The sequence below is a fragment of the Neophocaena asiaeorientalis genome, unplaced genomic scaffold (genome assembly GCF_003031525.2).
Source record: "Neophocaena asiaeorientalis asiaeorientalis breed wild unplaced genomic scaffold, Neophocaena_asiaeorientalis_V1.1 scaffold15, whole genome shotgun sequence".
Lineage (NCBI taxonomy): Eukaryota > Metazoa > Chordata > Mammalia > Artiodactyla > Phocoenidae > Neophocaena > Neophocaena asiaeorientalis.
In genome coordinates this window covers 10,043,353-10,056,468 of record NW_020185328.1, presented here as the reverse complement: position 1 = coordinate 10,056,468, position 13,116 = coordinate 10,043,353, and the positions used below count along the sequence as shown (strand labels likewise).

General features: G+C 42.5%; 1 protein-coding gene across 1 annotated transcript in view; it reads right to left on the bottom strand.

Moving 5' to 3' along the window:
* Positions 1-13,116, bottom strand: part of AK5 (adenylate kinase 5) — a 226,893-nt gene that overhangs the window by 59,466 nt on the left and 154,311 nt on the right. The window contains exon 9 of the mRNA XM_024734553.1: positions 1,914-1,956. Within this exon, the coding sequence (XP_024590321.1) occupies positions 1,914-1,956 (43 nt within the window). The remainder of the gene's footprint in view (positions 1-1,913; positions 1,957-13,116) is intronic.

Genomic DNA, 13,116 nt, shown 5'->3' with positions numbered 1-13,116 from the left:
GGGGAGCCCTAAAAGATTTCCAGTTGTCACGTGATGTAGTAGGTAGTCATGAAATGGTTCACTTATATACACAATGCTACATTTTTGCAGGAATCCACTATCAGTTGAGTGAAAGGCCCAACTCTACCAGAGAGAGATAGAGACAGAGAGCAACAGAGAGTGAGAGAGAGAAGAGAGAGAGAGAGAGAGAGAGAGGGAATAGGGCATGAAGAATTGAGTTGGGGTAGAAGAAGGAGACAAGGGAAAAAGAGCTGGAAACAGAGGAAAGAGGTGAATTTGGGGGTCTTTGGAACCATTTGGTTTTCACATGAAAGGATTTTTTGTTATCGCTCTCTGAAATCAAGCAGATGCTTCAGTCTCTTTACAGAGTAGCCCATGCTGACTGGAAAAATCGAGTATTATCTGGAGCTTTCTGTTAAAGGCAGATAGATTGATGCTTTTAACACGTGGAGCCAAACGGTCATCTCATGTTCTCCATACTTCTAGTTTACTTTTTTCTTCTAGTTTACTTTTATGAAGCTGAGCAACATTTAGTGTATTTGCAATCTAGGAAAGTGGTTATTATTGTTAGTATCAGTATGGTTATCTTATTCCAGTTTAAAAAATAGTTATTTTTTAAAAATGACTAGTTATTTTAAAAAATTAATGATGGTACATTCATAAAATGATAGTATATTCATACAATGTGGTCATTACAAATTAAGTTTATAGAGAGTTTTCAATGACATGGGAACATGCTTATGTTATGATAGGTACAAAATATTGGAGATAATGTTTGTACGTACACATGTATTCTCAACTAGGTAAAAATAGGTATATAGACAGTACACTGCAATAAAATAAACCAGAATGTTACCCATGATTATTCAGAGGTCATAAGGTCTTAGATGGCTCTTATTTTCTACCTTAAAAAAATTTCCACATGAATGTGTGTTAATTTTATAACCAGGAAAAGAGGAAACGTTATTCAGCAATCAATCAATCCCCATCCAGTTGGGGCTGAGTTGATTATTTGCACTTGCTTCATGTTTATGTGCCTTTTCCTCATGAGTCACCATTATGTCATTTGGTGACTGCAATTTTTACATCCTGCTCTTGCCATTATCATCAAATGACACTTTATCTACTACCCCATGCTCATGGAGCAGCAGGATTAGAGCTGGGGTTATTTAGAAAGCCAATTCACTTACTTGTATATGCTCCCAGTCAATGTAAATATATTTCCACGGACCATAATTATAACAACAGTTATCACAGAGTGGAAATGATAGCAGGTATTTTTTTCTAGGGCAATCATGAAACTTATCTTTTTCTGGACAAACTCAAATTCACATAATTTTATCTATTTTCAGTTCCATGTGTAGCTAATTATGGTTGGATTTTTTTAGTTTTGGCAAGACTTTTAACATGACAAAATTATGAAGCAGTATAATTTAGGTGTTTCTTAAGTTGCATCCCAATGGTACACTGCAGAGTGGTAACCACGATGCAGGAAAAAGACTTTTGTGTTCCAATAAAATTTGAAGAATGGTGAATTAAAGATAGCCAGCTCTCTTTCCTACAGGACATGTGGGAGTCTTGCTGTGCTCTTATATATGTGGATCTTCCAAAGGGGATTGGGTATTGTGTTTTCCAAACATTTTAACCAGAGCATCCTCTCTTCACTGAGCGTCTTGGGGCTCATGTTCTCTGGGCAGTGAGGAAATGCATCTCTTAGTAAGGAGTCCCTTTGATTCTTTACATGGACCAAAAGGGGAGAGATCCAAAGAGTCCCAATCTTAATCATGTTCCCTGGCTAAGGGAAAAGTACAAGCTGTTGGTAGATTGTTATCTCTTAGTGGTGTTTAATAAAAAAAGACATGCTCAGAGCTACTAAAATGACAACTTTGGTCTGATCAGTAAAGAAAGCTCACCTCCTATGGTGTCTTCTTCAAACACATTTAACTGGTCATCACCCTGTTTATAAAAAATGAAAATATTAGATGATAATACTAACAGGCATTGTACTAAACTTCTTGCCAGCATTAACATACTTAACCTTCCAAACGACTCTGTGAAGGAGGTACCATTATTACCCAGCTTTTACAGAGGAAAACCATATTGAGTTCAAGAAGTTAGTTGCCCAAGGCCACACAGTCATGAGGGACAAAGCCCAGATTTAAACCTGGGCTGTCTGTCCCCAGAGTTCATGCTCTTTGTAACAGGTGCAGTATCCTGCCTTTTTCCTTGGTACATAACTCTCTGTGGTCAGAAAAGCTGATGTAAAGAAGACAAAACTGACAGAAGTACTTGAAGCTCACTGATAGGAGGAGTACAGCTATTTTACAAACAACTCCATGGACTTGGCAAACTTTCTGGAAAGGGCCAGATAGTAAACATTTTCAGCATTGTGAGCCATATGGTCTCACTACTTAACCAACAGCCTCAGTTTGCCAATCCCTGAACGAAAGCATGAGATAAGGGAAGTTGGAATGACCAGCTTTGACTGATGCCTGCCTTTTAAATTTCCATTTTATTTTTTAATCAAACAGCTCCTCCCTTTTCCTTACAGAAAAACCTATGATGGTTGGGAAAAAAATCCAGAAAGGAAATCTGTAAAAAGGCATTGGTGAGATTTCTCACTCCCACCTATGTCTCTATCCATCCCATTTTCTCACTCCCTCATCCCTTAGAGATAACCACTCATAAAAGTTTTTTGGGGGGTATCTTTCCAGATACACAAAAACTGACTTCTAGATATCTATGGATACACTTGAGTATAACTATATGATCTTATTACCTCCATTACACAGAAAGAAGCAAACATATTATGTATGCATATGTGTCTATAATATACATACTAATCTGATAATACTGTTCTTCCCTTTGCTTTTTCACTTATCAATATATCCAGGAGAACCTTCTGTACCCGTACAGATGTTCTTGGGTTATACAGTATTCCACTGTATGGAAGGTACCATAGTTGTTATTGTTTTTAACTAGTTCTTTATTGATGGACCATTGAGTTGTTCGCAATCTTGGACTATTTTTGAAAAAGTAGCACAATGAATAAACTCATATAAATGTCATTTCACACATATATACCTGTAGGGTAAATTCCCAGAGAGTGCTGTGCAGGCAAAGAATAAATGTATTTATAATTTTGATAGATGTTTCCAAACTGCTCCCCCTAGAGGCTGTGTAGTTTTTCACAGCCTCTGGCTCATGCTTTACTCCAGCCTCTTGCCTCTAATTTGCTTTGATACAGGAGTCAGTTAAATGAGGTTGCCTGGTTGTATTAATGCTCCCTTTAGGTAAACTGCCACAAAAGTACTTTGTTTGAAAACAGAGCCTTGCCATCCTTTTTTAGAACATACGCCTTCAGGGCAACTTTATTGCTTGTCTTCCTAGATTTGCCTGTGTATCCAGAGCTACTCCAGGTGAGGGAAGAGTATTCAATGGACTAGTTATTCAGGGACACATTTACATTAATTAACTCCTTTCCATGAATAGAAGAAAACATCCACTATTCCTCAGTGAGCCTCTGCCCACTACCCTTACTGAAATCATTGCATTTCACATTGTGCAGGGATCGTCTAATCCAACTTTACCACCCCTGCTCTCCCATTTTACAGATGAGGAAATTGGTAGTTGCAGAGGCCATGTGAGGGGCCCGTGGCCATATCATCATGTCCTTAGTGAGGCCAGGGTTGGGATGAGAACTGCATCTCCTACCACACAGTCTGGCTCCTAGAGATTTAGTCCCATCATCTTAGCTACCATAGTGGACCTGTTAGTGTCTTGCTGCTCAGCTGGCTGGTACACCCATCCCCCAGCTGCTGCTAAGAGCACACAGGAGTCTGGTCCCTCCCTCAAGCTGGGATGACTCTGGTATAAGTTGTTCCCCAGTGGTCCCCTTGAGATCAAGTTGAAGCTAATATCCAGCTGGCTTCTCCCCCTGCCCTATCCTGCGTCTCTCCCTGTCTCGCAAGAGCACACCCAATAACACACTTGCAAAGAATCCCCATCTTAGCCTCTGCTTCTAGGGAAGCTCACATGAGACAGGGACCTATATGAAGCAATTAATATGTTTGCCTAAGATGCAGCTACATAGAAAGAGGCTCAGTAGCCTTTGCTGGAAAAGAATCGTTGAATCAGACTCTGCTTATTGCTTGTCAAACAGCTATTGAATATATTCAGGTAACGTTAAGAGGAAACCATGAGGTCTTTTCTCTCGATTTTTAATATTATTGTTGAATTATCAGACGTACACCCACCTTATAGACCAAACTGTAACAGATCTTTCTTGTACCTGGCTATCATGTCTTGGGAGTTTGATCAGGGTTAATCTGAATTCATAAAACAATGCACCAGGTTATAAAAGGGCCTTTCTGACCTTTATTTGGCTTCTTGAGTCTGACCTGCTTTTATCCACAGCTCTTATTCACAGTCTTCTGTTCTGTTTGCCCAAGTGCTTCAGATGATCCCCAGCTTCATTTCCATGAATGCATTGATAGTGAGCAAGTTTCTGAAGCATAGATGCAACCGTCAAACACTCTCCATCAGGAAAGTGCTACACTGCACTCACTGACATGAAAACCCAGGTGAATGGGATGTTTGATTGCAGGGTGTTATTTCCCAGTGATGCCCAATAAACTTCACAATTGATCTTTTGTAGATAAAATTTATCTGACATCTAAACACACACACGTACATGAAACAACCAGTGAAAGGCAAACACTTCTGGTTTTGGTGAAAAGATGCCATACAGCCTCCGGGGGCCCTAATTCTTTTTCTTTTCAAATGCTAGGTGTGTTCTGCATAAGAGGCATTAATTTCAGAATGTCAGTTACATAAGGTGCAAAATGTTAGATAAGCTTCTTGGAGAAATGGCTGATAAGGTGTTTATATCCAGTTCCACTGTAGCTGCATCTTCTGTGAGGCATTCTTGGAGAAAACACAACCCACCAACAACCCAGTTCCACCCTGGGTACCTGTGGGTGCCTCTGGGGGTTGCAGCCTTTTACCTTGTTGCTGCTCTATCCACTAAGCCCTTTGTTGCCTGTAAGCCTGAATGCGGGGTTAGACTTTGTGGGTACAGTGAGACATAGAAGACTTTCTGCAGTGTAAAACTAGGCTTTCGGGGCATGAAGCGGCATACCAAGTATGAAGAAACTTACAAAGAGAGGTAGTACAAAAACAAGCACAGATTTATGTAATTGCCATTTGTGACTCACTAGTCTGGAACCCAGACACAGCCTGCAATGACGCTGTTAATACTGGCGAAGGTAGGAAAGCCTGCAGCAAAACCACTAGCCCCCCAAACCCAACTCAGGTTGCCACATTTTTTTTGTGTGCTCGGTATTTGATAATATGTTGGTAGTTGATGGTGAGAAATCTAGAACCCTGTTGAACACATTTAGAACCTCAGGGTAGGATTGGTGGCTTTATGGGGAAGCTGGATTTGGACTACAGATTGGTTTTGCTCTCTATCCCTCATTCCCAGTCAAGCCAGAGCCGTAGGAGAGTAAAAGCAACCTGCATTCAACTCTACTTCCCTGCGTGGATCCGTAGACAAGCAACTACTTCTGCAAGGCTGGATTCTGGTATTCTTTGTAGGAAGAGCAGCTAATTGGTATGTGTTTGTGTTTTCCTTTTGGATCAGAGGTCCTATTATCTTCACCTTGAGATATGGATGTTTGATCGCTCCCAGTGCCTTGAATTATTGAAGTTTTGGTGGGCAAGATCAAAACAACATAGCTTCATAGATGGTTCACCATCTATGGTGAAGTTCTTCATCCTGCTTTGATGTCACCACAGCATCTGCTCCTGGTTACGGGACCAGCGGCCCTGTCACAAGCAGATCATGTCATAATATGAAGCTGACACTTAAACAGTGCTTTACAGCTCTGGCAGCATTTCTACAGATATGATCTTACTGGATCCTTGCTGCAACCCTGATAGGAATGATGTAACTAAAGTTCTGTTGTACCACTGGATTGGGATGTATCTGAGCTTCCACTGCTGCGCAGAGCTGGGCTGACGACTGACCTCAGTGCCCTGACACCAAGCTACATTTCCTCATCAGCATCCTCTTACTGTTATGTGTGTGTGTGTGGCGGGGTGGGGGGGCAGTCATCAGATCCTCTACTGCCCCTCCTTGAGTAGATGGTGTTGATTTTTAAAATCCTTTTGGGGACCACAAAACAAAACCTCCCCTGGGAAAGAGAGGGAAGTAGTAGGTCATTTTGGGAGTGTTTTCCTAGTTCTCGTTTGTATTAAACAGTGTGTGTGTGGATGTCCCTGGTGGCACAGTGGTTAAGAATCTGCTGCCAATGCAGGGGACACGAGTTCAATCCCTGGTTTGGGAAGATCCCACATGCCGCGGAGCAACTAAGCCCCTGTGCCACAGCTACTGAGCTTGCGCTCTAGAGCCCGCGAGCCATAACTACTGAAGGCCATGCAGCTAGAGGCCATACTCTGCAACAAGAGAAGTCTCCACAGTGAGAAGGCCACGCACCGCAACGAAGAGTAGCCCCCGCTCGCCACAACTAGAGAAAGCCCATGCGCAGCAATGAAGACCCAATGCAGCCAAAAAATAAATTAAAAAAAACAAACAAACCAGTGTGTGTTTCATGGCATAAGAAATGTGTATAGCTTCAAGTGGGATTATGAGAAAGAGGCTTTATATAATAATAAAATGTCACAGCAAAGATTAATTTTGGGCCCTAAAATTCACAAATACTGCAAAGAAAAAACTATTTTCTTTCTCTGGCACTGAGCACAGATAACAATCCATTTTTAATTTCTTTTCGAAATCCAAAAAAAATTGATTTCAAAGAGATTCTGTAGTTTCTGAGACAATGTGAGGAGCAGTGTTTTCTAACTTTTTCTTACTTCAACTAGTACTAAGCAGATCATCCAAATGCTGGAGAATCATGACCCATGAAATGCTAGCATATGAGGATTTTCTATTTAAGTTTGTCTAAAGACACTATCTCTGATTATAAGAAGCAATAGCAGGGAAGTAGGGCTGGGGTTGAGATGCAAAAGGTCCTGCAGTTCTCAGAAGGGTTCATCTTTACTGAGAACCAGAATCTTAACAGGAAAGAAGAATAAGTAAAAAGGAACAAATAAAACAGTACCATTTCCCCATTTTGGAGCCTGAAAATGAGATTTTTGGATTCTCTTTCTTTATGCCTGTTAAGGAACAAAAACAGCAAAACACCTCACATAAACAATTTAAAAAATGGTTATCGGGGGGTTTCCCTGGTGGCGCAGTGGTTGAGAGTCCGCCTGCCGATGCAGGGGACACGGGTTCGTGCCCCGGTCCGGGAAGATCCCACGTGCCGCGGAGCGGCTGGGCCCGTGAGCCATGGCCGCTGAGCCTGCGCGTCCGGAGCCTGTGCTCCGCAACGGGAGAGGCCACAGCAGTGAGAGGCCTGCGTACCGCAAAAAAAAAAAAAAAAAAAAAAAAAAAAAAAGGTTATCGGAACTGCTCTTTGGGTAACATTTGGAGTGTTTGCAATATGTGTGATTTCATCTGGTCCTCCAGAAAACACTAGCAGGCAGGCAGGTTTGCTATTTCCCATATTTCAGATGGGGAAACTCGGGCTCAGAAAGCTTATGTGACTTGTGCAGGATGCTCCAGCCAGTGGGGTTTCCTGATCCCCAAGCTCGGGTTCTAAACACCTCTCCTGCTGCCCCAAAAGGAGGGTGATGACTTGTCTGTGTGTCAAGTGCAGGAGGACAGAGTGTATCGAGCGACTGCACCACAGCAGGGTAGGGAATGCTCATGGTGTCACATGAATAGAGATGAAGATGGATTCATCTGCTAAAAGAGGGACTGAAGCTGGATCCTGCTCAGCAAGTGATTTGAAAATGGAACTCTCAAGTTTTTACTGGTGAATGAAGTTTTGAAATTCCTCAGATCTTCAGCAGGAGAATATTGGAAAATGGAACAATGCCTACATTGTATCAGCGGGAAGAAGGGAGAATGGTCCTTGAGAAATGCTCTGAGTGTTTACAGTCCTTTTCTAAAAATGTTTTCATTTAAAGTAATGGGCAATTTAAAAAAAAAAGTATGGGAAGTGGTATGTAATTTAATTACACCCAATAATTTATTTTACAGCAAGTTCCATTTCTCTTTCACTGAAGTCTACACAATTAGAGGTCTTGCTGTGGAAGTACTTGTATAATTGACTAAACAGGGAGGAAAAAAATATAGGGGATGCTAGGCTAGCCTTTTCCTCATCTTATTAAATTGCAGGTTCTCTACATGAACTACTTTAAATAGTGGTTTACACATCTAGTTCTTGAGGAGGAATGATAATTTTCTTCTTTTAGGTATAAATTGAAATGTTTGTGTCTCTAATGAGAAATTTTAAAGAAAGAAGTTTTTCCCTGATGTCTTCCTGTAAGTTCCTGTTTTCATCATCTTAAAAATATGTCCAACTCAACTCATTGCTGGAAGAGTACGGAGGAAACACTTGGTCTCGGCTTCATGTGCCAGATTTGGCCCTAGGGCTTTGCAAGGCTGGTGGTTTTTTTTTTTTTTTTTTTTTTTTTTTTGCACATTGGCTTTTTTTTTTTTTTTTTAACATCTTTATTGGGGTATAATTGCTTTACAATGGTGTGTTAGTTTCTGCTTTATAACAAAGTGAATCAGCTATACATATACATATGGTCCCATATGTCTTCCCTCTTGCGTCTCCCTCCCTCCCACTCACCCCATCCCACCCCCAGGCTGGTGGTTTAAAGAAGGGACCAAAGTTCTCACTCTGATTTCATCTCATTTAAAGTGAATGTTGGCCATAAAGTCACACCTGACTAGAGTCTTACCAAGGAGAGTTATTTGGCCTTTACCACTTTTGTTTTCTGATTCCTTATGAAACAGAAATAAAATGGCAAAGCTTAGTGTCAATCATTGGGAACTACAGAGCATACTGGCCTGTCTTGGGTACTTTTGTAGATGCTATGAGGATATAGGCTCTTTATGAGATAGCCTCAGCAAAATGGAAAATCAGATTACTAGATTAAAGGATACTGTATGTGTCTTCATGTGTTTTTCAGAGAGAAAAGTATTGCACAGAATCATTCATCATCCTTTGTCCCACCATCTTTCTTTAAAAAGGAAGTAAGGTTGGGAGAAGGCATATCTGCATGGGGTGAGCAAGTGGAGGGTTGGAAGAGCTCCTTGCAAACTCCTCCTGATTCCTCTTCCTTCTGAGTCCTCTGCTCATCAGGGGTGTACCCCCTGCTTTCTCGGTGGCCTGAAGTATCTCGTGCTTATCACTATTACAGATGCAACAAACAGCTTTTCATGGACCACCCATACATCTACAGTCTAGCTCTGACCTTGCCTCTACTTCTCTCACTTTCGTTATTCTCCAACTTCAATGTCTGTCTTCAGTTCCTTGAGGTTTTAGGGGGTAAGGCTGAGTGAGGAGTGGGACAGGGTTAGTTAGTGGCCATGGAGCATAGAGCAAAGAGGAGCTAAAGATGATCTCCAGGCTGGAGCTGGGAATCAAAGAGGCAGGTCGAAAGAAGTGTTCTTTCCACTAGAAGCAATCACTAGACTTGAGACCATGGGGCTTAAGTCTCTACAAGTCCCAGGAAGGGTTCAGGAGCAGAGAACTTGGAGAGACTTCAGGGCAGTTGCTATCTACAGCTGCTATCTACAACTTGGATAAAGTTCATGCTGCTTTGCCCAAGCTAGTTAAGATAAACCCTACATGAGATAAATAAATCTATTCATTTTCCTAGAACTTGACCTGTTTAATCTGGCCTCTGAACACCTGCCTTCTGTGTTTGTCCAGCATGGAATGCCTTCCCCTTTACCCTGAGTTTGTTTACATTCTGCCTCTCCTCCCATCCCTCCTCCTCCCTGAGCCTTCTCCAGTCACTGCTGCATCAGCGAACTCCAGGTGCATCAGTAACTTGGCCCAGAGCATCTGTGAATGGTAATAACAGCAACAGGAGCAGGTAACATTTTTGGATCACTTGTTACATGCCAGGCACATTACTGAGCACTTAACATGGATGAACTCATTTAACTGTATTGTTATTTAACTTCTTATGTGTAGGATTCACTTTCACAATAACCCCCCTGAAGATTGGAGGCTGTCTTTCATCTTTTTGTAACCCCAGTTACTGAGATGGAGATGTGCTAAGTGAAGATTTGTAAATGATAAAGACAATAAGTCTTTTTTTTTTTTCTCCAAAATTGGGGAAGAAGAGTCATATAGAAGATACAATGTGTAGATTTCTCCGGAAAGAAGGGCAGAAGTAACCTAAGGAAGAAAGGTCTAAATGTCTAAGATCTATAGCTGTCCAACAGTGGAAAGGTTAATTTGGAAGGTGGAGAGCCCCCAGCACCAGAAGTATTCAAGCAGACATGGAATGACTATCTGCCAGTGAGGAGATTCCTAGACCTTGTAAGAGGTTAGACTACATGCTGTCTAAAGCAGCTTCCAGTGCTGAGATTCTACTGTTCATTCAACAATTCTACAAATATTTATTGAGCTCTGTGGTAGACAGAATGATATGCACATCCTCAAAGATGTCCACCTCCTAATTCTTGGAACCTGTGGATGTGGTATCTTACATGGCCAAAGTGACTTGCAGATATGATTAAGTTAAGGTTCTTGAGATAGGGAAATCATCCTGGATTATCTGGGTGGGCCCAATGTAACCACAGGAATCATTATGAGAGGCAGGACGGACGCAATCAGAGAAGATGTGATGGCAGAAGATGTCGGAGAGACGCCATTGCTGGGAGGCGGCTATAAGCCAAGAAATGTGGGCAACCTCTAGAAGCAGAAAGAGGCAAGGAAATGGATTTCCCCCAACTACTCCAGAAGGAATGCTATCTTGCCAGGACCCTGATTTTAGCCCTGTAGACCCGTTTTGAATTTCTGACCTCCAGAACTGTAAGATAACAAATTTGTGTTATTTTAATCCACCAAGTTTGTGGCAATTTGTTATAGCAGCAATAGGAAATGAATACAAGCTCCTCCTATATGCTAGGAACTATCCTGGATGCTGGGAATGTAATAGTGAACAAATAATTTTGACTCACTGACTTATATCAGGTATTAGTATATTAGGTATTTGAGTTTGCAGCGAAGGGTTACAGATGATGTTTATCCACGGAAGCTTTTATTTGAGCAGGATTCTATGTGGAAGAAGAATGGAGCCACTCTGGGTGGAGGTGGCATGGAAGGCACCAGAGCTCTTCCAGGGCCACCTCCTCTGCCCTCCTCCCTAAGCCCTTCTGCAGACACCCCTAGACCCCTACTCAACAGCCCACCTTCTTCTTGCAGGCTGCAGCCACCTCCCTCTTCCTCTGCATGATGGGTACAGGCTTGTGGCCAAATGTGGGCCAAAAGGATGTAAAAAGCAATCTTTGAGGGGTGGGTGCTTCAGAGGAGAGATTTCCTCCCTATTCAGAAGAGAGAGGGACACACACGGGGAGAATCAGCCTCACTCAGCCATTCCAGTTTTGCAAATGGTTGTGTGGGGAAAAGCGCTGTTTGGAGGCACTGCTGCCATCTCGCGACCTTGAAGGGAGGTCTGCCCACACGCCGAGAAGGGCAGATAGGAAAGAGGGAACCGGTCTGACCGTGTGTGGCCACTGCTGCACCAACTCCACAACCGTTTATCCCTGGACTGCGGTTAAGAGAGAAAACCACCTTCTAAATTGCTTAAGCCAACTGTAGTTAGGTTACGTGCAGGCAACCTCACTGAATCCTACTGAATTTATCCACAGTTGCAAAATCCTTTCTTGGGTGAACAATGGTGCAAGTATATAGAATTTCAGTTTTTGCCTCTACCTGAAGGCATTTACCACTAATTTGATACAGAAGTTATTAAAGGTTAATAATGTTCAGAATCCAGACTTAAAATCAGCATGCTTTTAGAGCTTTTGGAGGACTCTAGTTCAGTACTCTAAGCATTTGGCCGCTATACAGGTCTGGCATGTACACGTGCTGAAACTGGCAGTCTTACAGTTTCCAGGAAGGAGGCTTTGTTGCTGCTCTTCTTGCTTTTCCATTACAAATGATGATTCCTTTATATTCCTTATCATCCGCTTAAGTTGTGAGTTGTTTACTTAATGCTACCTGCTTTGCACTGACAGTCTTTGTGGACAGACTAAGATCAGCAAGTTCGATGGTTCACGGATAAACTTCCAGACTATTCCAGGTACAGAATTTGCATCTCTAAACACCCCAACCTGCTGGTGCAATAACACCCCGATGGGCAGAGTTAGTTTTTTGGGGGATAAAGGCTAACAGGTGAAGTAGGCAGTGGAGACAACTTTAAAAAAGCATTTCGGGGGCTTCCCTGGTGGTGCAATAGTTAAGATTCTGCCTGTCAATGCAGGGGACACAGGTTCGAGCCCTGGTCTGGGAAGATCGCACATGTCGCGGAGCAACCAAGCCCGCGAGCCACAACTACTGAAGCCCGTGTACCTAGAGCCCATGCTCAGCAACGAGAAGCCACTGCAATGGGAAGCCTGCACACCGCAGCGAAGGGTAGCTCCGGCTCGCCGCAACTAGAGAAAGCCTTCGTGCAGCAATGAAGACCCAAAGCAGCCAAAAATCAATGAGTAAATAAACTTATTAAAAAAAACAAAACAAAAGCATTTCAGTGCATTCTAAACCCTGAACTAATGTTTCCATCATTTTATCATATTGGTTATAATAACAATAACTACGTTTATTGGGCATTTTCTCATTTTCAGCCTACTGAAAAAGGTGCTATCGTTCCCAGTCTACATATTTTAAGCTGTGTCTTAGGGGTTAAGGGAGGTGCCTGAGTCACGGAGCTAATGTGAGGGCTGAGATTCGAACTCAGGTCCGTCTGATTCCAAAACCTGGGCACCAACATTTAAAACTATAGCTTCTTGGGCTTCCCTGGTGGCGCAGTGGTTGACAGTCTGCCTGCGGATGCAGGGGACACGGGTTCTTGCCCCGGTCCGGGAAGATCCCACGTGCCACGGAGCAGCTGGGCCCGTGAGCCATGGCCGCTGAGCCTGTGCATCCAGAGCCTGTGCTCTGCGATGGGAAAGACCACAACAGTGAGAAGCCTGCGTACCACAAACAAACAAACAAACAAACAAAAACAAAACAAAAC